Source organism: Chelonoidis abingdonii, chromosome 1 (genome assembly GCF_003597395.2).
Source record: "Chelonoidis abingdonii isolate Lonesome George chromosome 1, CheloAbing_2.0, whole genome shotgun sequence".
NCBI classification, from domain to species: domain Eukaryota; kingdom Metazoa; phylum Chordata; order Testudines; family Testudinidae; genus Chelonoidis; species Chelonoidis abingdonii.
In genome coordinates, this window is record NC_133769.1 from 216,580,294 (window position 1) to 216,605,531 (window position 25,238).

Genomic DNA, 25,238 nt, shown 5'->3' on the forward strand with positions numbered 1-25,238 from the left:
CCCCTGCCCCAGCCCGGAGCCTGCACCCAGCACCCAAACTTCATCCCAGAGTCTGCACCCCAGACCCCCTCTCCCACCCAAACTCCCTCCCAGAGCCTTAGGCAGGTGGAAGCGGAGTTTGGGGGAGGGCAGGTTCTGGGCACCACCAAAATTTCTACAAACCTGCCACTCCTGGAAGAGGCAGAGCAGGAGTGGAGTGGTGGTGCAGCCCAGTGCAGTGGGGGGGAGGGCTTTACCGAGTGTATATATTTTATTAAAACCACTTGGAAATGACTTTGTCAAAAAAAAGAACACCCGTGGAAGAAAAGAGAGCTTTTCAAGACAAATGGAAGAATTTATATTTTTTTCACAGAGATAAAAGATAAAATTCAATGTCTTATTTGTCAGCAAACTATTGCTGTTCCCAAGGAGTATAACATGCGTCGGCACTACGACACAATGCGCTGTGAAAAATATGATGCATTCACTAGAAAAATCTGAGAGGAAAAAGTTCAGCAACTTAAAGCAGCATTTTCCAAGCAAAGACATTTCTTTTCAGGGATTAACAAGTCTAGCGAAGATTCAGTAAGAGCAAGTTTTGTGATAAGTGAAATGATAGCTAAATCATCGTGACCTTTTATTCGTAAAAGAATGTCTTATGAAGGCCAGTGAAATTTTATGTCCTGATAGGAAGAAAGTTTTTGAAGGCATAAGCTTGTCTACCAGTACAGTTGCCTGCAGGATAATGGATTTAGCTGATAATGTGCAAAAAAAATTGATTCAAATGGCAAAAGACTTTGAAGCATTTTCAATTGCTCTTGATGAGAGTACAGATGTATCAGACACCGCACAGTGTGCAGTGTTCATTAGAGGCGTGGATTGCAATTTGAATGTAACTGAAGAATTGCTAGACTTAATGCCACTGAAGGGTATCACAATGGGACGTGAAATATTTCAAGGACTGGAAGAGTGCATTGAAAAAGCTGCGCTGTCATGGAACAAACTCGTATCTTTGGCTACAGACGGTGCGCCATCAATGTGTTCTGAAAACATTGGTGTGGTTGGATTACTGAAGACCAAACTGAACAGCCTCAATATACCAAGAATCAGCCTCATCAGTATACATTGTATTTTGCACCAAGAAGCTCTGTGTAGTAAAAGTCTACAAATGAAGAAAGTTATAGATGTAGTTGTTAAAACAGTTAATTTTATATGTGCCCGAGGGCTGAATCATGGACAGTTCATTTCTTTTCTAGCAAGTATGAACAGCGAATATGGAGAACTTCCTGTATCACACTCAGGTTAGATGGTTGAGTCGTGGAAATGTTTTGAAGCATTTTTTTGCACTTAGAGAGGAGATTGATTCCTTCATGAAAATGAAAAACAAGGCGGTTCCACAGCTTTCTGATTCCATTTTTATCTGCAACCTTGCTTTTCTAACAGATGTAACTGATCACCTGAATGCACTGAACTTGAAACTTCAGGGTAGAAAACAGGTGATAACACAAATGTATGACAGTGTTAAGTCATTCAAAGTCAAGCTTACTTTGTGGGGGGAAAAGCTGACTGCTGACAATTTGGTTCATTTCTCAACTCTGAATTCCTTAGGAAAAGTTGAACCCAAATCCTTGAAAGACTATGCAGAGATCATTTCTAACTTACACAAACAGTTTGATGTGCGGTTTAAAGATTTCAAGGCACTTGAACCACATTTTCAACTTTTTTCCACACCATTTGCTGTTGAAATTGACTATGTTTCAGAGGAAATGCAGATGGAGTTAGTGGAGCTTCAGTGTGACATCATTTTGAAGCAGAAGTCTACAGATGTTGGAATTCCAGAATTCTACAGGTTTCTTTCACAAGAAAGATTTCCCATGTTATTCTCTGCTTCCGCAAGGATAATGGCAATGTTTGGAAGTACATATATATGTGAACAGTTTTTCTCTTCCACGAAGATTAACAAATCTGTGTTAAGGTCAAGGCTCACTGATGAACATTTGTAAGTAACACCGAGATTGGTTTCATCTCAGGATATCAAACCTAATATCTGGTTGATGCAAAACGCTGCCAGCTAAATGGCCAAAAATGAAATGACTGTCAAAATTAGCACTGACTTTTCACATTATAGTTAAAGAAGTTAATAAAGTTAATAAATTGACTTTTAATAGCATACTATATTTTAATACTATATTAATCTTCTTTTTTTTTTTGCCTTTCTCCAGGCGCTTCCCACCGCCAAGCCGCCAAACAGCTGTTGGTGGCGCTTAGCACTTTCCAGGAGGGAGGGGGAGAAGTGGGGAGCCGCGCACTCAGGGGAGGAGTGGAAGAGACGGAGCAGGGGTGGGGCCTCATGGAAGGGGTGGAGTGGGGGCAGGGCCGGGGCAGCGAGGGGGTGTGTGTCAGTGATGCGGCCCTCGGGCCAATGCACTAGTCCTCATATGACCCTCGTGGTCATTTGAGTTTGAGACCCCTGATTTAGACCCAATGCATGAAGAAGTTATGTGGGTGTGTCTGGGACCAGTGCATCCCTTGCCACTGCATAAGGTAAGTTGAAGACTTGGCTGTAAATTCAGAAGATGCATCTCTCCCCCTTGTAGGTTGAAGGTTTATAGCATTAGGAATTAGGAAGAGTAGGATTCCTGCCAGTATGTGGAATGACTGAGATTCCTTAAGAATTCATAAATGTGTTTGGAGCAAACACTATGTTACTGAAAATGAGATCAGGAATGTGATTAAAATGAAGGCAATCCATATTTTGCAGCTTAACAAATTGATATATCTAGTCATAGAAAATAAATATTTCTTCTAAGGAATATATTATAATTTGAAATGGAAAGGTTGCTTTAAGAGCAGCTTCTCTAATCATTGAATGACTATGCAGCAACATTTAAAGAATTTACAAAACATTTACATTTACAAAATCTTTAAAATGGAAGCCCTGGGGAAGAATGGCTTACTGTTTTTGCCCATTTAGTGAAATAAACTTTGCATTTAAGGACTAGATATTTCCCTGAGAAATACAAGGGAGACCTCTGGTGACAAACTATGGTATTGCTACCCATCTGCACAATGAAATTTACACCGCTTGAAGCTGGAGTTTAGCTAGATTTTTTTAAGTAAAGGTTCCCTGACATACACATACTAGATACATGTACACACAAATTTGAACCCTGGCACACACACCCCGGACTTGATTTATATCTTTATTCTAAAATTTCCATTAAATTTCTATTGCATCAGACGGTCACTGGGGGACCATGATAGAGCAGTATGCCACTTCTCTTAGCAGATAATACAATAGATGCGCAGTTAGCTTTGGGGAAATGAAGATGAAGTTGCAATACAAGTACAAAACATCACATTGTAAATCCTGCACCAAAAAGAGGGGAGGGGAACAACCTTGGGGGATTTTTATGAGGTCCCTTCCTTTCCCTCCTCTGAGATATTTTAATTAAAACAACAAAACTTCTTATAGTGACACATTAGCTCTCCTACGTTAAGGTTGAGCTTTCTGTTTAAAAGTCAAGTCTTCTAAGTGCTCTAAAACCTACGTGCTTACGCAGATTAGCTTATCATTTGCTGAGCCTTGTGGGGAGTGATACAATGAATGTGCACTGGTGTTTATCACATGTTATTGTGCAATGCCTTGGATGTGGAAATGACAGTCTCAGCTTATGGAGCGAGGGTGCAGGTTGGAGCATATTCACACCCTGCACCCTTCTCCAGATGAGTCATAGAGAGGTTTTCCACGCCTGGAGGAAATCTGACACTTCTAGGCACTGAGAAGTGTGACAATTGTGGCAAATTCTGTGATTCAGAATGGATAGAATTAACCAACTCTCAGAGTCTCTGCTCAGTTGAAGCCATCCAGGGGGAAGGCAAGGGTCCTGTTGGCATACAATATACTCCTGGTTATCCAAAACCCTATTATCTGAATCACTTCTTTGTCCCCCACCTGTCTCATCCTGCAGGATGAAGAAGGAAGTATGCTAATGCAGAAGTTCAGATAATAGAGCAGAGATCCCCCAGGAGAAGGAGCTGACTCTGGCCATGAGGGAGGCGTCCCTGCTGCTGAATGGTTCCTGTGGTAGTGTGGGGAGCCCTGGTATCACCACTGTCAGGAGAGCAAGTGGGTAGGGCCAAGACAGCAGAACTGCAGAGGGCAGCCTGTGCTGCAGCAGGGCAGGTGACACCATAGGTGCCGACTCTATGGGTGCTCTGGGGCTGGAGCACCGATGAGGAAAAATGATGGATGCTGAGCACCCACTGGCATCCCCCATCAGCTGCCCCCCTAACCCCCTCAGTACCTTCCACCCGCCGGCAGGCCCCGCAGATCAGCGCCAACTTCTCTCTCCCTCCCCCCCTCTGCGATCAGCTGTTTCATGGCATGCAGGAGGCTCTGGAGGGACCGGGGAGGAGCGAAGATGCGGCGCGGTTGGGGGAGGAAGGCGGGAAGAGGTAGGGTGGGGGTGGAGCCTTGGGGGAAGGGATAGAGTGGGGGGCGGGGCCTGGGGAAAGCTGGGAGTTGATCAGCCCCCAGCATATTGGAGAGTTGGTGCCTATGGGTGACACCCAATCCCTGCAAGTGCAAGGCATGGGGAAGGCTGCAGTCCTGGCCTGGTGGGACAGTGCAGGCTGGGGGGGGATCTCTGCTCTGCATCACACCTTGCACCTGCAGGGATCGGGTGTCACTGGCCCGACAGCAGTGCAGGGAGTTCTCTGCAGCCCAACTGTCATGGGAGGAGTGAGCAGGTCAGAGCACAGACCCCTGGCCAAGACTGCAAGGAGGAGTATGAGACCCCAACCATGGGGTAGGCCATGCTGCTGCTGAATGGCTGCTGCCCTCTCGAATATCTCAACAAAATCTGTGTCTCCCATGTGATATGGGCCAGTGGGAGCATACCATGTACTGCTTCTGGAAAGTGTGGTTCTGCTGGTTAAAACCGGAATTCAGGAGATCTTGGTTCTGTTCCTAGCTGTTCTTCTCACTTGTGAATGACCTTGGCCAAGTTGCTTCACTTCTCTGGGCCACAGTTTCCCCATCTGTAAAATGGGGATTATGGTAATTACCTGCTTGTCAGGGGTGACATTCATTGATGTTTCTAAACCATTTTGAGGCTCACTGAGAAAAGGCACTGTATGCAAATACAAAAATATTAATAAAGAGAGGAAAACCTAATGCTTGAATATACATGGTGCTCTTTGTTTTGAATAAGCATTCATCTGGAATAGGAAGACACATTTTTATGGCTGTGTGTGTAACAGAGCTCTCTGCTAGGTTCCCCACATGGCCAGGCGTGGCATCACAGCTTTCTCATGGTTAGCACCCCCTGCCAATGGTCACTGTGGTGTTGTGGAGATTTCTCAGCATGGTAACTTGGCTCTCTCTTCCAGGGGCCCAATTGTCCCAGACTAAGAGCCCAAAACTGTCTTTAACAGAAACAAAAATCAGAAGAACATAAGAACAGCCACACTGGGTCAGACCAAAGGTCCATCTAGCCCAGTATCCTGTCTTCCAACAGTAGCCAATGCCAGGTGCCCTAGAGGGAATGAACAGAAGAGGTAATCATCAAGTGATCCATCCCCTGTCACTCATTCCCAGCTTCTGGCAAACAGAGGCTAGAGGGACACCATCCCTTCCCATTCTGGCTAATAGCCATTTATGGACCTCTCCTCCATGAATTTATCTCGCTCTTTTTTGAACCCTGTTATAACCTTGGCCTTCACAACATCCTCTGGCAAAGAGTTTTGAGGGTGCATTGTGTGAAGAAATACTTCCTTTTGTTTGTTTTAAACCTGCTGCCTATTAATTTCATTTGGTGACCCTAGTTCTTGCATTCTGAGGAGTAAATAACACTTCATTATTTACTTTCTCCACACCAGTCAGGATTTTGTAGACCTCTATCATATACCCCCTTAATTGTCTCTTTTTCCGAGCTGAAAAGTCCCAGCCTTATTAATCTCTTCTCATCAGGAAGCTGTTCCATACCCTAACCATTTTTACTGTCCTTTTCTGAACCTTTTCCAATTCCAATATATCTTTTTTGAGATGAGGTGACCAGATCTGCACACAGTATTCAAGGTGTGGGCGTACCATGGATTTATATAGAGGCAATAGAATATTTTCTGTCTTATCATCTATCCCTTTCCTAGTGATTCCCAACATTCTGTTCGCTTTTTTGGCTGCCGCTGCACATTGAGTGGATGTTTTCAGAGAACTGTCCACAATGACTCCAAGATCTCTTTCTTGAGTGGTAACAGCTAATCCTTCTATCTTCAGCTTTGTTGCTGCACCCTTGCATGGTTCAACAACCCTACAATGAGCTTGTATGCCCCCTCCCCTGGGGCTGCAAAGGAATCCAGTCCCACCCTGTACTCTGGGTTCCAGCCCCGGACCCTGGACTGAACATCTGTGTCTGCTCTTTTACCTTTGCTGCAGTGTTCCCTTAGTCGTGTCATAATAACTGATGTTTTAAATGGATAAAAGGGTCTCAAGTAATTTGCAAAACCCTTGAACCATTGCCAGGACACAATATGACTCTAGTAAAGTACAATACAGGTTATGTTTTTTCATCTTTCTCCTACTTTGTAGGAAGAAAATTAATGTAAAGAGGATTCCTTCTATGGTTTTCACAGGCATTTAGTCCTGATGCTGTCAGCACAGAGTGCAAAAATAATGTGATCCTTCCCTTGGCTGAAAAAAAAAGCCTCTCTTTAGGCTTTTCCACTGACAATTAATAGGGGCAGTTCCTTGAATTGGTGCAATAATTGATATCTTTCAACTGTAAGCTTTAATGTCACAATCCTAGACCCTTCCCATATACACACCTAAAACAAGATCCTGAAAGGGTTATTATAAGTGGTTTGAAATAAAGATAAATCATTTTAATGATAAGGTGCTCAGTTTCTGTTACCAATAACAGAGTCACATTGCTACCATTGCATCTTCTTCCAAAATTGCCCATGCTACAGTTCCTGATGGGCAGCATCTGTGCACAATGAGGTTTCTGTTAGAAAGTTTTGATAATGATAATAGAGCCTTCAGTACATTTCTGAATAAAGGAACATAGAAAATTTAAGAAATTCAACTGCCTGTTCATGATTATTGTGTCTTTGCTCTGTGTCTTTGCTCTGTGCCATATTTTACATGCATATATGGACTATCCAAGTCTGTGAAAAATGTGTCTTGGTTTTATTTGTTTAAAAAAGAAATGTATTTGTATTTTAAATTGTTGCACTTAAGAGACCAGCCTTAAAACACAAGCCTGGATCTAACTATGGTAATAACTTCTTGTCTCTTGTCTTATACTTAGATTGTAAGCTCATTAGAGGCAAGGACCATCTTTTTGTTCTGCGTTTGTATGTTCCCTAGCACAATGCCTGGTCCGTGTCTAGGCTCCTAGGTACTACCAGACTACAAATAATAAGTATCTGCTTCTGGAACAGGAGGTACCATAGTTCAGTGAATAAGGCACTAAACTAGAAATCAAAAGAATGAGATTCTGTTCTCAGCTCAGCCAGTGATCCACTGTGTGACTTCAGGTAAGTCACTTTACCTCTCTTTGAAACAGTTTCCCACCCGTTAAATGGGGATGAGAGTATTTATCTTCGTCCGTAAAGAGAAGAGCTGGTCAGAATCACGCTGTGAAAAATTTTGAAGATATTTGCAAAAGATCTTACCATTTTTCAGCTAGGCTTATAGTAAAGAGCTTTGTCATCTAGACATGAAAAGTGTTTTATAAGAGTGAAATATTACTATTACATATAATAATCTAAGATAAAGACAATCTATGATAAAGACTTGTTCATGAGTCACTGAATTTTGCCCTTTGAACCTTCCCCTCTCCTTGAGTGAGTAATGATATAAACACTATGGTAAGTGATATGCTACACTTATATGGACATCAAAAATTAAAAAATTTTCTTTTAAAAGATGCATAGGTAACACTATAAATAAATAAAATTATATTTATGGTTGTTATATATTTATGTATAATACGTATAGATGTAATTTTATATTTATATTACATACAGATATAATTTTAGAAAGAGAGAGCTTTTCAGTTTCTGGTATTTGAACAATGACAAACAACAAATTGCTGTTTGGGACTTTAGCAAAAGATAAACATGAGAAACAGGGCCAATAACAATTATCATATTTTCTATTGCTATTTAGACCACTCCAGGGTAATTCCTCTAGACAGTATTGCTCATCACATCTGGGGAGAACAACACAGGAGTTTTTCGGCTTGCAGGCATAAAACCAGCCATCGCAGTTTTTGTATTCTGTACAAGGAGACAAGTTAATATTTCTGCCAGATAGAGAATTCTGCATCGTATGGGGAAAACTGTCAAAATGATCAAATCAAACAGCGTTATAAGATGCAAAACATAAAATGCAAAGTTGAATCTTGACTATATTTCTGTTTTCTCTTAGTTAGAAACTCATTGGGAAACTATGGCCACTCTAAGGAATTTAAAATGTAAATGTTTGTTTAAAATGTTAATAGTACATCCCTTGCATTACATATATAGATGGATAGATAGATTTAGATGTCTATATCTATAGATATAGATATAGATATAGATATAAATATATATCTTTATCAATCTATCTATACACTTGCACACTGATGGTGCTGATAGCCATATTATAAATTGCATTTAGCATACACATTTTGACTACTTCACTTGCATTCTGCAGAGTAATCCATCTCTGCTGGACTACGTATTACATTCCAAACCTCTGATTGGCCTAAACAGCTGCCATTTAAAAAAAATCAACTGGCCATGCAGCTTTTACTCTCTACCTCAACCCTCCTCAAATGTGGAATTTCTATTTCCTAACATTACCCAGTCCTAAAATACAGTATGCAGTCCTGAAACAGTGCCCAGTGTGAGGTTCAGTACAATACACTTGAGGGGTAAAATACTGTTGGAAAGGATAAGATAAACTGTACTTGCTTCTAGCCCTTGTAGGTGCTGAGATATTGGACTTTAAACATAAGCAATTTTAATGTGTGTGTTCTGATGGATAGAAAAGGTATTTTAGAACACGTTAGAGGTATTTGATATGCATTAGCTATAGTTTTCCTACCCCTCTGAGCCTTATATAGTTGGACTTACAATAAATAAGGCACCAGGCTTGCAAGTGGAAAGATTAAATAGGTATATATATATTGTCCCCAAGCACATTTTAATAAACTCTCCAAAACTTTTGTGAAATAGTTTTTCAGTAAAATATGTGATATACAGAATACATAATGGTGTGATACTGTATAGTGGTTTGTGGACAGGAATTGGGGATGGCCACATTATAATAATGCAGGCCATCCCAAACTAGTACCAATAGAATCTTTATACCACACTGTAATAAGGATGTGACACATAGGAGACTTGGTAAGAGATTATTTCCTGGCCCCAGTTCCATTATGTGGGCAAGGGTGACATCCCTGTGATCTTAGCAGAACTATGCTTCAGTTTGCAAAAGGAGTGAACAATGTAAATGTTGTGATGCATTATCTTTTTTTATTGTCTTTGTTCACACACTAATTTGAAAAATTAGGTCATTTGCAATGGGTCTCCTATTCACTAGAGCAAATTAGTGAGGTTCTACAGGATAGTGATACCCATGTGCAAACTTATTGCATTTAGTTTACACTTGGGCCATCTCATCTGCACACTACCTGCTTATTCAGCTCTACTGTGACTGTGGGTGTGTCTACACTTCAAGCTGGGGATGTTATTCCCAGCTCAAGAAGACATACCTGCATTAGACCTGATTAGCCTAGTTCAGTAAAATTAAATGTATCTGTGGCAGCATGAGTGGAAGAAGTACTGTCTGAGACTACGTAGCTACTCAGGGGCTAGTGCCTCCCAATGCTTGTACTGCAGCCGCTACACTTCTGTTTTCAGTGTTAGTTCTATCAGACCTAGCATGGGTATATCTCCTGGAGCTAAAATGACACTTCCAGTTTGACGTGGAGACATACCCTAAGAGAAACATTGAAAACCACTGAGCAGCTTTCAACAGTTGAAAAGGTATGCAAAGGGACTCTGCTGCAGGGATTCTACACCGAAAACACAATCTGCTCTAATACTGCCAATCTCCTAGACAAAGTATGCATCATTAGGTCCACATAGTTTTCATATCTGGAATAGCAGTTCCCCAAAAGGGACATGGCTTCACTCAAAGGTGGTGTTGTACATCACACGCCCAATTCAACAAAACAGTTAACTTTGAAATCTGACTTCAAGAAGATTTAAGCACAAGCTTAAGTGTGTTGCTCTCTGGGATTAGATTTAAACATGTTTAAAGATAAGCATGTTCTAAGTGCCTGATCCCACTGAAGTCAGGAAGAGTCTTTCTACTGGCTTCAGTGCATTGTGGATCAGGTTCTAAGTGCTTTGCTGAGTAAGGGTCCCAAAGAAGCTCTCTGCACATTACCCTGTGAACAAGATGAATTTGCAACTGATTGTAAAATCCTTTCTAAACTCTAAGGTGGAATGAGAGCTACATGTAAGGAAGTATCAATAGGCAAATACTAGTGGTATTCCCTATTATGTTTTTTTTATTACATGTAAAATCTTTCAGAAATAAAAGAACATCTAAATGGATGGACAACCTGTAAAGCTGAAAACTTCTGCAACTAAAATCATTAAGAACAAAAATTATCTTTATTCCGTTTGTGGATCTAACAGCACTTCGTATATAGTCAGTTTTACTGTTTTCCCTAAATAGTCAGTTCCCACTGTTTGGATGGGTCTTTCACACAGAAAGGGGGAGAGAAAAACCTATTATAAAATATGCCTTAGTTGTAATGATGCTTGCTTGGGATGCAGGATATCAATTTCAATTCCCTGCTCTGCCAGAGACTTCCTGAGTGACTTTGGGCAAATTACTTAGTCTCTCTGCACTTCAATTCCCCATCTGGGAAAGGGGGATAATAGTACTTTCCTGTCTCACAGGGTAGGGAGCTGTGAAGCTAAATGCATAAGAGTTGGTGAAGTGCTCAGAAACTTTGATTACATGGGCCAAATAAGTATCATAGGTAGATAAGAAAATGCAATTTTAAACCCCCCAGATTTGGCAGGGGGTTCTCAAAAGCAGATGTAATACCTGAAAGTACTGGTTTTTAAATGTCAAGGTGACAGTGTCCCTTTAATATTTCATAATATTCACAATGTAACTATTTTATCCCTGTGTAATTTAACACACTTAGGAACTAATACTAATTACTGGATGTTAACAGTAAAGTTTAGAAAGCTAGCTATTGTATTGAACTGTTTCAGAATAGTATGTGTGTGAGAACAGTGCAGAATGGAGATAACACACAACAGAAGGAGAGGCAATTGCAGCACCCTGGGATAGGCGACATTGTTCACAGTACAGAGAAAGGCATGAGTGACACACTTTTCTCATTTGTGGCATGTTATCTTCAGTTGTGGCATGCACTTCACCTGCATGCTATATGCCACAAAATAATGTAAATCATACTGCTTCTTTTTGGAACCTAGTTTGCTGAGTATGATCATAACTGAATGGAGAGTCCAGGACAGGAGTTACATGATGTTTGGTCTATTTGTTGTTTTGACATTTGGGGATGTTGTGTAGTCTAATCAATCTATTGAAGAATTATATTTCAGATTAAGCATTGGTTTGTCAATTCTGTTACATGAAGTTTTATGCCTCTAATCATTATTCCTAGCTAGCCAGATCATTGTGATTCCACACAATGAACTGGCTTAAAAGCTGTTCTATATTGGGACGGTAGAAGTAAGAAGATTGCAAGAAAAAAATGATTAGGTCTGGGCCTAGATTTGGATATTATTTGACTGAATATTCATCATGTGTTTCAAATCTGCAGATCTGCAGACTCTTACCACACCCAGCTCTGAACTGAGAAATGTTGATTACTTAAAGGCCAATATCTAGTATAAATTAATCAAATTTAGGTAGGTCTGGTATACTGCAATGATTTTCTCTTACTCACTTTCTTCTTCAAAAGGGCAACATTTTGACTCTTAGTGTCCCAGCTCATGTCTGTATAAAATGTCAGATATTGGCTGAAGAAAGATTTTGTCAATCAGGAATCTGTAACTGTTTCCTATGGACTTTCACCACTAGATGGCAATATGGTAACACATGATAACATTACACTTTTTAAAAAAACAAAATAAAATAACCCAGACTATTGAAATGAAAATATACCGGTAACTGTATGATGTATTACACAAACACACAAATTTCAGTAACAGAACATTATTAAGGCTGTAAAATCAAGCACTCAGACTGGGAAATGCCCAAATTAAGGTTGCCTGTGCAACTTTCATTTGGCGATCTTCTACATGTGAATTATGATGCAGTCCTTAATTACACAATCACATACTATTTTGTTCCCCAGAACCCCTGCCTCATCGAGTGCACAGGATGGACCTGCTCTAGGGATGAACATGGCTGAGTACTGAAGGAGACTGTTGTGTGTAGGATGCCTGCTTCATTTAGTGCAGAAGTTAGAAGGTGTGTAGAGGAAAAGGAAGGGGATGGCAGAAACAGAAAGGTTCAGAGAGTGGAATGCTCCACTGCAGAATTAGAATCTATCACTGCCTCTATCACAGAGTTCCTGTGTGATGCTGGGCAAGTCACTGAAACCAGACTTTTCACAGGTGCTCACTAACTGTGTGTTTCTCGTTTTACAGGGTGCGTGATTTGAGGCACTGGGGTCTGATTTGCTGAATTTCTGAGCACTCACAGTTGCTAATGAAGTCAATGGGAGCTGGGCTTGGATATCTTAAGTGCTATAGAATGCTAAGTACCCTGAAAAATTATCTCAACATGAGCACTCATAATCAGTGGATACTTTTGACCTGAATCTATCGGGGCTAGATCCACAAAGGGATTTAGGCACCTAATGCCACTTAGAGATTTCAGTTGCTCCAGTGGTGGAGGATTGTGCTGTGGATCCCAATACTGCTAGTGACCAAAGGTGGGGATCAGTATGGTCTCACATGATGACATTTCTGTTTTTAAATATTTTTAAATGAACATTAGAAACACAAGAGTTCTAGATCCATCACATATTCCATGTCACCCCTCCCTCACACCATATGGCCACAGGGAGTTTGAGGGTTCCATGTTTGCTTAAAGGAGGTAGAAGTGAGTTTAATGTCACTATAAACCTAATAGACTCTAGTAGTCCAGGGGATCCCCTGGGTTGGAAGGTTATAAGGCAAATAGTAACTAAAGCCAGTTCCTGCTGGAACTGGGTTCTCGAGGCCTCATTCTCCTGTAGCCAGGTATGCTAGTGGATGTAAGATGCTTCTGTTATGATTTAGCAACAGCAGATCAGACCTTTCCTCCTCACTTTTCCTACTGCACACATGTGCAGCGTAGAATATCAGGGTTGGAACAGACCTCAGGAAATTATGCAGTACAACCCCCTGCTCAAAGCAGGGCCCCTCCCCAACTGTGGTTTGTTTGTTTGTTTTTGCCCAGATCCCTTAATGGCCTCTTCAAGGATTGAGCTTATAACCCTGGGTTTAGCAGAGTAATGCTCAAACCACTGAGCTATCCCACTTCCCCAGGTAACCTAGTCATGTTCCAGCAGTTGTGAGCCTGTGGTGTGAACCAAGCAGTGACTAATTGTATATGTCGCAGAGGAGACTTCATGCTCTGTGGGGAACTTGGTGCTCATGACAGGGCTGGAGATTGAAGTCCAGCGCTGGCCTGGCAGAAGGCCTAGCAGCGTGGGCTGCTCCAATCACAGAGCAGGGGTGGGCTGATTCCACAGCAAGGCAAGACTCAGCAACACAGTGTGGAGCAGGAGGAAACATACTCTAAGAAGGGAGAATGGTTCAAAGCCTCCCTGGGGTTCTAATAGAAAATAATAAAATAAACTCATAAGTAAAAGAGCGTGAACACAGCTATATCTCCTGAGAGGTGCCAGTCAGTTCAATCCCACCCCCACAAGTTAAGCCTACAGGAGGAAAGGATTGTGATGAGTCTGAGCACCCCCAGCTGCTGGCTCTGAGAGGGTGTTAATAGAACTCAGGGAAGGGGCTAGACTAGTTTCAGCTGTTACAGGGGGAATTTTCACCTGGGCTGGGCCAATCATAGCTGCCTCTGGGGTATAAAGGTGCCAGATACGCATAAGTACTTTATGGGTTGCTACTAGGAAATCAGTATGGCTGGTGTAGGGCAAAATGGGTGCTCTTTGGGAGCTGTGCTCTTGTGTGTGTTGTATTGTCCCTTGGCTTTGGGAACTTGGGATAGTATTTTAGAGGACTCTAGTGTCTTGGTGTGTGGCCGGAAAAGCCTGCAGTTCACTCTACCTCTAAGCAAAGATGAAAGGGTGTCCCAGGAACTGACTGCTTGGGGTAAGTGAGGGTAAGGCTGTAAGAACCTGGCAGTGTCTTCCCTTACCAGGCTGTGGCTACACTGAGAAGGAACAGAAATGAATTTCTGCCTTTAGCTCTTCTGGCCTGATAGCAAAGCTTTGTCTAATAGCTAGCTCATCCCTAGTGCAACTGAGTAACTGCTTATGAGTTGAGTTCATGCTTCCAACATGGCTACTGGTGGAGTATAGCCTCTGACGGTTAGGTGCATGTGTGCTACTCTTCTTCTGCTTCAATCCTCTTCCAAGATGCTATCTCCTATAGGCAGTTAAAGGGGAGGGGTTGCAGAGCTATTAGTAGCTAGTTAAATAACTCCTTTACTCCCTTCCTCTACTGTATACTGACCACCTTGTTCTTGCCTCCTGGGGTTCCCTAGATACTTTTGGGCGGTCTCACACTCTGCAGAATGACTCTACCTGTGGGGTTTGGGTGTCTCAGACTCCAGATGGCTCCAGGAAAGTTGATGCTGCCTATGATGGCTGTTACATCTATGAATGGGTGAGTGACATTGAAGTGCCTGCATAGGGTTCTGGTAATGCTGCTCTAATAGTCCTGACTCTGGTGGCTTTCTCTTCCACAGAATGGCAATTACCTGATGGTGGTTGGGGTTGAAGGGACAGATGCAGATGGGCACAGGCACTTCCGTGAAAAGGTGCTCAGATGCCACGCTGCCCAGCCAGGTAAGGGTCTAGTGTCTGATGTGAAACACCCTTGGCTGTTTGGCTACTGGTGAGTGAATGCTTTCTCTAAAGATGGCTGTTCTCCTCCAGTTACAGAAAAGGAGGCCTACACAGAGAAGGCCCATCTGTTTTCCTTCTCTCCTCCTTATGGCAAGGTAGCAATTATGGGGCCAGTGAGACAGAGTCCTCCTCATAGTTTTTGCTTATCCTCCTTTGCTAGGGTGCATCCCCATCCAGCCTCTGGCTGCATTTCTCAGAGCCTGGAGTTAATTATTTGTATTGGCACCTGGAGACCCCAGTCATGGACAAGGGATTGTTCTAGGCCAGTTATACTCACTCCTCAGGGGTTCAGAAGCCAAACTAGCAATCAGCATTACCCAAAAGAGCCCTGATAGTGTGAATTCATTGTTTCATTTACTTGCCTTAAATTCTTAGTATTTCCTGGAGCTGCTTATCATCTTTCTCCTTCCTTCTTCCCTCATGGTATAAAGTCCAGGGGGGTTGAAAATATTTACTAGAGCTCTGCTCTAGACAGCTGTGGCTGAATTTAATGGAGTGTGTATGTCCAGCCAGATTTTACCAGCTACAATTGTTTAATAACCTAGTAAAAGCATCCCGATTGCAACAAGTGATACTAAGAGGCTGATCTTAATTAACAAAGCCATTTGCAGCTCTTGAGCATCAGTCTGAGTATCCATGTTCTAGGCTGTAGAAGAGCCTCTAGTACCTGTGTCTTTTCTCTCTCCCCTCCCCCAACTCAAACTTTTCAGTGTCCCATTTATAAAGAACTCATAACATTGTGTTAACATACACAAGTGTAGTAATCTGAGTCCAGAATTATGCAGACTGGGTCTTGGACTCAAGCCTCTCCAAGTATTTTTGAGCTGGATGCAGTGGTGTAGCTAGGCTTTAAGCAGGACAGATGCATTTTCACTAGTCTGAAGTGTTACATAAAAGGAATCCTCAAACATCCCTCTGAGGTAGACCACTTTAAGCATTATTCCCACTTCACAGATGAGACTGTCAGGGGGAGAACCTTGCCCAAGGCTACACAACAAATCTATGACAGAGCTAGGATTAGAATTTGGGGATGGGGGGCTGCCTCCCTTCTAGCCTGGTGCTCAACACCCTGGACCATGCTACCTCTGAGCAACTCAACAGAGCCTCTGTAAACTTGTCCAGAATGCAACCCTCAAACCTCCCAGCCCCAGCTGGAGGGTGTATGCTCAGTGACTCATCTTGCTGCACCCATTTTTTTCTTTCCCTCTTGCTCTGATCTCCCTGTAAATTTCCAACTGTCCCTTTCAGCCTTGGATGTTCCAAGCCCCAGTGTCTGTGCTGCCATCCAGAGCCAGGACAGATTGTCGTGCATGCCTCTGCCTATCTCACAGGGAGACTGCGAAGAACAAGGCTGCTGCTATGATCTCACTGATAGGTTGAAGCCTTGTTATTATGGCAACACAGGTGAGTTTTTGGCACATGAATAGCCAATACAGCTGACTAATCATTGGGGAGGGGGACATGGAGTGGCTGGCCAGCCTAGCATGGAAGGCTGAATAGGGCTTGTGACATAACTTGTGCTGTGCTAGTTAGTTTTTAAGCCTGATATTAGACTGACATTCCCCCACCATAAGAATGAAGTTTTTTGCCATATAATAATAAACCAGACTCATGGTCCAGAATCCACACCACATTCCCTGTTGGAGCTGCAGTGGCCAATACAGAGTTCATTGTCAATGTACGTTTGAGCAAAGGTCCCCTGGAGGGGCATAGTGGGCTTCTAGCCAGATATAGGCCAAGCTATTGGCTTTTAATAACACTGTTCTAAGACTCTCTCCCTGAGATGGGAGAGACTTCCCCAGCCTTATCTCACCTGTCACTTGGTCACTTCCAGTGACAGCACAGTGCGCTCCAGATGGCCAGTTCTCCATTGTGGTTTCTCGGGATGTGACTCTACCACCACTGATCCTGGACTCAGTGCATCTGGCCAGTGGGAGCAGTGCTGGCTGTGTCCCTGTGATGAAGAACAATGCCTTTGTCCTATTCCAGTTCCCACTCTCTGCCTGCGGCACCACCTTTCAGGTAAAGGTTGGGGAGGCCAAGATGGGGGTCACTTACAAACAGCAGGGTTATGTGAGTCAAGAACCATGTGCACTGGCAGGTCCCTTCCTAAGACTGATCCCATACCAAACCCTACTAGGAAATTCTCTGGCTTCTAATGTGTCTCAAACCTGACTATGAAAGGGGCAGAGCAGAGGGGGTCATTGCCTGATCTTCCATTGTAGATGGATGGGGCCATGGGTGTGTATGAAAATGAACTGGTGGCAGACCAGGATGTGAGAACCTGGAGTGTGGGATCAATTACCCGGGACAGCACCTTCAGGTAACCTCAGACTCACTCTAATCACCCCTCTGCATCTGTAGAGCTACTTTTCAAGTTAGCCCTGTTCAGATCATTATACCTAGTGTCAAGTTCAAGACCAGATACTTCTCTAGCAAACCCTTATGTTGCAATTACCAGGAGCTTCAGACTGACTCCTCCACTATCCTGGATTCTCCTAGCTCGCTTCATGGCCTGTCCTCCTTCTGAGGCTCAAGGAGGTGACTTAAATACTGAGCAGTTGCAGCCTTCCTCTTCTGGGTGGGAGGGGTTCCTGACAGCTTCCATGACCTCTCCCTCCAAGATCATTTGAGTCAACAAGCTCACTCTTCAGTCTGACTGGTGCCTATCTACACCCTGCAAACTAAATGAACCCAGTGCCTGGTTGGTCCTGACTAGCTGTCAGACTTGATGATGGCTTCTCTCCCCTCACCAGGCTCCATGTCAGCTGTAGCTACTCTGCCAGTGGTAACTTCCTTCCTCTGAGCATCCAAGTCTTCACCCTGCCACCACCCCCTGCTGTGTCCCAGCTTGGCCCCCTCACACTGGAGCTGCGCATTGCCACAGGTAGCAACTCTTCTTCAGCTCCTGGACAGGCCTTATTCTTACTACTTGGTGCAGGATTTTGGTCTATGCCTGAGCTCTTGCCTTAATAGGAGGGGAGGCTAAATGCAGTGTGGAGTTGGTCTGGGGAGGTGAGGGTGGGAGATGAGACTGAGTGTCATTGCACTAACAACCTAGTTACAGCCATAACCCCATGCCAATCACACAGATTAATTCAGTTTTAAATTGCTTCCTGCTGTCTAGAGAAGCTTTCTTTCCTCTGCCTAGTAAGAAAAGGCAGCTCTGCTAATGTATTCTGGGTAGGGTTACTGACTTTAGATATATTCCTGGATGTTTCATCACATGACAGTCAAAATTAATCTCAAATTATAACCCAGAATTAGGGTTGCCAATCCTCTAGGGTTCTCTTTTCTCCCAGAATTAAAGTAGTGGAGACCCTTCTCAGTGGCAGGGGTAGGAGGGAGAAGTTGGGCCTCTGGCTGCAGGCAACACACATTGGACTAAGCTTCTCCATTTACTTGGAGTGACTTGTGTCCATCTGGCTTATTCTAGAGCAGGGTTATGGATCCTACTATGCAGACAGAGACTACCCTGTGGTGAAGGTCCTGCGTGACCCCATCTACGTGGAGGTCCGGATCCTGCAGAGAACTGACCCAAACTTGGTTCTGGTTCTCCACCAGTGCTGGACCACTCCCAGTACCAATCCTCAGCAGCAGCCACAGTGGCCAGTCTTAGTGGATGGGTGAGTGACTGGGGGTGTAGGATCACACCAGGCTGGGGAGTGTAGGACACCTTCTAAGTACTGTTTTCCTCATTCCTAGGTGCCCATACACAGGGGACAACTACCAAACCCAGCTGGTGCCTGTGGGAGCTGCCACAGGGCTGCAGTTCCCATCTCACTACCAGCGCTTCATCATCCGCACCTTCACCTTTGTGGACTCTGCTTCCCAACAGACATTTACAGGCCCAGTATGACTTCTAAGTGACCCTTTCATATTCAGAGTATTGGCTTCCCCTCCTGGCTCTTGCATCAGGGAGGGTCAAGGACTCTACAACCATTGCTACGTGTATGGGAGACTGGTTCTTCTCTAGCTGCTGACAGTTAAACTTGGCTATCTGACCTTCCTAGGAAAGGTTTCCCACTGGGACAGACTCCCAGCTGGGAGATTGGGCAGGGGGAGAACCACTCTTGATGCACAGGGCTGTAGCTCTGATCTAAGATATCAGGAACAGTGTTCCAAGGGAGTCCCATGTGACCCCAAGCCATGGGGTCAGAGGGGAGGTGCTTTACAAGCATGGAGCTGAGCCCAGTCTGGGGGTGCATCTGAACTACAACTCCCATGAGGCAATCCATCCCCATAGGAAAATGGAGTTTGTTGAACTGATGCATGACTAACACTTCCGGTTAGTCTTAATCTGTATTGTGGCTGGGGGGGGGAACAACGTCCTGAGGGGGAGGGACTCCTAGCCAGATCTGCTTGTGATGTTCCTGTTTGTCCTGCTGTTCTCTAGCTTGCAACTCCCAGTGTCGGTCTCTTACAGACTGTCTCCCTTCCATTGAATGAGTTCAGGACTAACTTATCCATGCAGGATGAGAATGCTCAAGCAAGTCTCTCTAGGGTGGAAGAGCAACGCCAGAGCCTCAGTGTTGCCAACTCCCCTGAATGGGAGGGTGACCCTGAAATGCACTGACCATCACCAAGGCACTAGGTTGTGAAGAGGGCTTCCTCAACTTGAGCATGTTCTCATACCCTGAAGTTAAGGGTATTGTGACACAAGGATGCAAAGGCAGTCACTAACCTGTATGGAACTTGCAGTTTAGAAGGGGCTTTGGGGCAGCAGGGCCCTAACCACCTCACCTCTCTCCTAGGTGTACCTACACTGCAGTGCCTCAGTGTGCCAGCCCTCCCTGCTAGCATCCTGCACCACCACCTGCTCTGCTGCAACCAGTGAGTATCCTAGCTTTTCTGCCTCCCTTCTTCCTGTAGGATAACAGAGCCTGGCAGGCATGAGGTTCTCTAAACCTGTCCTGAGGAAGTAGGAGTGTCCTCCATTTCACCTGTTCCTGTCATGAAGCTGTCTTGTCTGGGTACAAACCCCCTGTGATACTGAGTAACTTCATTCTCACTTCCCCTGTCAGTGGCTTTGGATGACAAGAGCTGATCTATGAAAGAATTTGGCTCCCAAATGGGAAAGGATGTATTCAGTCCTCGAGCAATACATGGCCCTAGTTATGATATGAAGACAGAGTAGGCCACTTTGGATTCCCTCCTGACAGGAAAACTTAGTGGTGTGCATATGGTGTTCACAGCTAACCTCTTGCTTGCCTTACAGGGGGCAGAAGGAGCACTGAGCAGCACCTTCAGGATGGCCTTTCCCACATCACCAGCAGGGGACCTGTGATTCTCCTCCAGGACAGGCCAAAGAGAGAAGCTGCCATGGACAGATTGGGTAAGTGCCCGAGTCATGGTGTAGATCTAGGTCTAAAACCTGCCCTAAGTCCAGAGGCAATCAATAAGAGATTGGGGGAGGTATAGCTCAGTGATTTGAGCATTGACCTGCTAAACCCAGGGTTGTGAGTTCAATCCCTGAGGGGGCCATTTAGGGATCTGGGGCAAAAATCTAGCTGGGGATTGGTCCTGCTTTGAGCAGGGGATTGGACTAGATGATCTCCCAAGATCCTTTCCAACCCTGATTGAGTTGTCCAGTAGGACAAAGGTCAGCTCAAGGGGACCTTCACCACACTTGTGGCCTCTGGACATGGACAGTGAGCCAGGGCAAAAACTGTCACTGTGACTCACCATTATTGGCTCTATCCTATGGGTATTCTGGTCAGATCTGAAATGGCAGCTGTTGCATAACTGATGCAACATTTCTCCTAGCAGCTGAGGGTGGGAGTCAAGAGGCCATATCTGATCACATGAGTCCTACCCCACCCTAAGCAGAGCAGGTTGGGAGCATATCTAGTAACAGGCTTCTCTTCTGGCAGGCTTGCCTCTGAACACTAAATCATCCTGGATGCTAGCCTGGGCTAGTGGAACACTTCTTCTGTTCATGTCACTCATGGCTGCTGCATGGTGGAGATGGAGGAGAAATGCAGCTTGTAAAACTAGTGTATCTCAATAAAAAAAGCAATGAAGACCTATGCTCTCTTGTTCTTCACCAACAACCCTTGGAGCCTCTTAAGGTTCAGAAAGCAAGCTTGAGAGGTGGTGGGAAGGATAAGCAGTTTATGGAAACTTTCACTCATTTTCCCCCTACTTGTGCCAGTGCTGCTACTCTGCTAACACTAGCATAGACTGACTTGGCTTGATCATAGTTGGTATCTTGTGGCAATTGCTTACTGCAGCTCAGCTTGGGTTCAAACTGATGCCTTCCAGCTCTCCCAGTCAAAAGCAGGGCTGGCTTTAAGCCAATTCCCCCAGAATTGGGCCCTGCACTTAAGAGGGCTCTGTGCTTAAGATATGACACCTAATTTTTTTTCCTCATCTAGTGGCAGGCAGGGTCTTCTCTGGGGCTTAAGCAGCTGGGCCTTCTTCAATGCCACCAAAGCCCTGGACCATTGCAGGCTATTTGAATTGGGCCCTGCCATTCATAAAGCTGGCCTCTAATCAAAAGCATGTGCCTGTGATGCTCTAGCTTTCTGAAAGCACTTAGTATGTGCATTGATGGGATGGTATAATAGCAGAGAGCATTAAACACCATCTCCAAGGAAGGAACTTATTACCCTAGCATCTCAACTGCCTTGGGGCATTGGATACACCTGATCACTGTGGTGCATAAAACTGTAGGAAAGAATAGTCCACTATGACCACCCAGCTACAAAGCAAATGCTTCACCCACTAGTAAAACATTGTAGAACATAATGTTGTGAGTTTTGGCTCTTGGAGTATGAAATATCTCCATCTTTTACACTGACCTCTAATGTAGTAGGGGGGCTATTCTGGTCATGCTCACTCAGGCCCTTGTCAGAAGGTGTGAACAAAGTCACTCAGACTTGTCAGTAGAATTTGTACTAAGACAAGATGGTTTGAGTCAACAAGCTCACTCTTCAGTCTAACAGAACAGGCCATGCAAAGGCTGAAAACAAACATTCCACTAATAAACAAGTGTGGTGTTGGTATGAGAACAGTACAAAGCTAAGTCCAGGAAGACACTACACACAAACCTACTGCCTGTTAAGGAAACTGCCAACTAACCCCCAGACATGGTTTTTACTGGATCATAGTTGACATTGGGGAGGCTGGTGACATGACCAAAGGGTGTGGGGGAGGGAGAACATATCCAGTTCAACAGGAGTATAATGAATATACTCAACACAGCTAAATAAGTTTCAAGAATTAAAGTTGTCTGTACACTTCCTAGCTCTTGCACATTGGTAATTAGCTTTTGTGTGTGTTAGTTGTTCCTAGAATTAATTACAAAAAAAGTCCTTGGTCATCTGTGCTACCCCATGATTCAGCAGTAGGGTTGGAAGTGTATGAGGGGGAAATAGTGTGCCACTAGTCTCATGCTTACATTCTGACAGCAGAGTAAGAGTGAGCAAAACTACCTCCCTTGCAGCCTCCTGGAAGCAAATGTGCTATATGTGTTTGTACCCCCACCCCTTCTAATGATTTTTGGTCCCAAGTCCCTGCATAGCCAATCCTGCTTCCTATTTACATACCCCATTCCCTACATACTCCTCCTTAGTCTTTCCCTTGCCCCAAGTACCTTATGCTTTCTCAGCTGGCTCCTAGTTCTTGTACCATGCCACGCCTAGTCTCTGCCACCAAGCTTCTTTCCTCTTCTCTGTTGCACTCTACTCCCCTAGCTCTGTAACAAACTAGGGCTTGTCCCTCCTATGAATGAGGATGGCTTTCTTGTACCCAGCATATCACCAGGAAGGTCACTGAAGGCATCAGACACTTGTGCTTTGAGATCTCAGATGCAGTGCTCAACCTAGAGAAGCTATTGTAAAGAAAGTCTAGCTGTGCACCTGCAACCGTTTGGAGGGAGCATCATCAGTTGATTTATTTAAATAAATTAGGAGCTGTGAGAGGCTTGAGCAGGCTCAGTAAGGATGGAATCCTCAGACTGTTGTGTGCAAAGCACTAGCATATCTCTGAGCATACATGAACTACATCTGTGGCCTTGTTAAGGTTTATAAAAACATTCAGATGGCAAGAGGCATGTCCCTGACATACAAGCCCGCTCCCTGCCAAATTGTAGGTCTCTACTTCATAGGAGGGGGGTACTAGAACATTTCTATAGAAAGGCCAGGGAAATTTTAACAGACACATTTATCTTCCCCACCCTCATTCTGGGAAACAGCTGAATGATCAGGGCTAAATTTTCCACAAGCAAAAGAAACCTGTGCCTGAGGCACATAGTAAAGAAAACTTCAGCGCAATGGAGTAAAGTTTTTCAAAATTACAAGCGATTGAAACCAGCCTCTTATAATGGGATGTCAGGTAACCTTAACAGGCTGTGGCATTAGCCCTGCCTATACTGCATAGTATTTGTACAAGCAGCATTTGCTCTTTTAAAGTGTTTCTATTTCACTTACACACAATGGTGCTATGTTAACTCTGTATCTCAAACAATCAAACTGATGTCTGCCACTGCAACCCCTTTTGGGGCATAAGGGTGTTAGTCCTTTTACCAATAGTCTGAATAGGCCCCCTACTGTGAAGTAAGGTTGTGCAGGAGTAGGCCCAAGCCCAGTGTTTCTCAAATGTGGCCACCAAGGACATTTCTGGGTGCTACAACCTCCTGAGCTGGGAGTGGGGAGGCAAAGTAGCAGCTCCTTCCTCTTCCCATTGCTCCTGGATGCACTGCCTTAGTGTTGGTTGCTGGGGCCGCCAGCAGTGGTTGGGCCCTGTCTCCCTCTGGAGATAGCTGGGGTACAGCACTGGAGGAGCAGGCAGTCAGTGGGGCTCAGACTTTGCCCTTCATGACCCAACTAGGGGCTTCAGGTTCCAGCCCCCTGCCGACCCCACCCCGTTTTCCAGGGCTTAATTTGACCCCAGGCTTGCCAGGGCTGAGTAAAAGTGATACATGTACATTAATATCACTTTTCACAGCAGACTTACTGGCTAGCAATAAATAAATTACAATGATTTGGAGGTGTATATGTGGATATTTTTGTTTTGCCTAAAGCTAAGTATTTTAGGAAAAAGTGTCAGAGCAGCCACCAGCAAGAGTTAGTGGCCGCACTCTGAGGCCACCAAAATTTTGTCCTGAGAACCTCTGTGGCCTAGCCCTTACTGTAGCTTTGTTTCACTTAATTTATTCAGGGTAAGTATCATAACCTTGTTTCTCAGCATTTAAACTGTCATTTCTGTATTATCCACTAACTGGTTGCAAGCAGTTGAAACAGGATGGGATTTTTCAAAAGAGCAGCATGGTGGCCAGTTATTGCCCAGTCATGAAACTCCTGCTTCCGTGGGAGCAGGGGAGTCATATCAATGCTAAATGCTTGTGAGAGGCTCACCCAGCAATTGTTCCATGTAAGATCCAATCCCATCCTTTTTACTTAGTTTTTATTAGATAATGTGTATTGCATTTTGGATGTCTCTTCCTTCATGCAGAAATGAAATGGGAGCACATGGCAGGGCCGCCCAGGGGGAGGGGGGGGGCAAGTGGAGCAATTTGCCCCAGGCCCCCGGCTCCACAGGGGCCCCCACAAGAACGGCAGAGGCTCCCTCCCCGGCCCCAGCCGGACCCGACCCCACCCCTCTCCCGGAGCCTCAGCACATCCAGAAACATCCCTGGGTAGCTGGAACCGTGGCTCCGCCGGGGCCCCTGAGCTCCGCTCCGCTCAGAGGCACGTGGTCAGGGGGCAGGGCTGTGAGCTCCAGGGTGAGCTCAGCTCCCTCCGCTCGGCCCGGAGCTCACAGCCCCACCCACTGACCATGCGGCTTTGAGCGGGGTGGAACTCGGGCCCCGGCGGAGCCACACGGCAGCTGTCGAGCGAGGCTCCTGTATCTGCTGAGGCTCCAGAGGAGAAGGGAGCTGGAGGTAAGGGGCCGGGCCCAGAGGTGTTGACTAAGGGGCAGGGAGTCCTGGGGATGGGGAGGGCACAGAGAGGGGGCAGAGGTTGGGGGGGTGGTCAGGGAATCGGGGGGTTGGCTCATGGGTATTCCAGGGGTCTGTCAGGACTCAGCAGGGAGTAGATAGAGGACAAGGAGCAGGGGTGGGGTCCTAGTGTGGTGGTTGGGGGTGGGGTCTCTGGGGGACGGTGAGAGGACAAGGAGCAG

At 44.7% G+C, this 25,238-nt stretch overlaps 1 protein-coding gene across 2 annotated transcripts; it reads left to right on the plus strand.

Annotated features, from left to right (window-relative positions):
* The first annotated feature begins 7,416 nt into the window (after positions 1 to 7,416).
* Positions 7,417 to 21,123, plus strand: LOC116835958 (zona pellucida sperm-binding protein 4-like). Of its 2 annotated transcripts, none has more exons than XM_032799256.2 (12): positions 7,417 to 7,521; positions 14,750 to 14,871; positions 14,954 to 15,053; positions 16,362 to 16,517; positions 16,948 to 17,135; positions 17,339 to 17,436; positions 17,870 to 18,000; positions 18,550 to 18,739; positions 18,819 to 18,966; positions 19,868 to 19,946; positions 20,332 to 20,448; positions 20,987 to 21,123. In XM_032799256.2, exons 3-12 carry the CDS (start codon positions 14,969 to 14,971, stop codon positions 21,121 to 21,123), a joined length of 1,329 nt encoding a protein of 442 aa, XP_032655147.1. In that variant the 5' UTR covers positions 7,417 to 7,521; positions 14,750 to 14,871; positions 14,954 to 14,968. The 2 variants fall into 2 exon arrangements, with proteins under 2 accessions (XP_032655147.1, XP_074918292.1); XM_075062191.1 differs by lacking the exon at positions 7,417 to 7,521 and adding an exon at positions 13,914 to 14,355.
* Positions 21,124 to 25,238: the final 4,115 nt, after the last annotated feature.

Excerpts from the sequence above, each read along its gene's own strand:
- LOC116835958 (XM_075062191.1), top strand. The coding sequence starts at position 14,163 with ATGGCTGGTGTAGGGCAAAATGGGTGCTCTTTGGGAGCTGTGCTCTTG. Across the intron at positions 14,872-14,953 it reads GCTGTTACATCTATGAATGG|AATGGCAATTACCTGATGGT; the intron begins GTGAGTGACATT and ends TCTCTTCCACAG. Across the intron at positions 18,967-19,867 it reads AACAGACATTTACAGGCCCA|GTGTACCTACACTGCAGTGC; the intron begins GTATGACTTCTA and ends CCTCTCTCCTAG.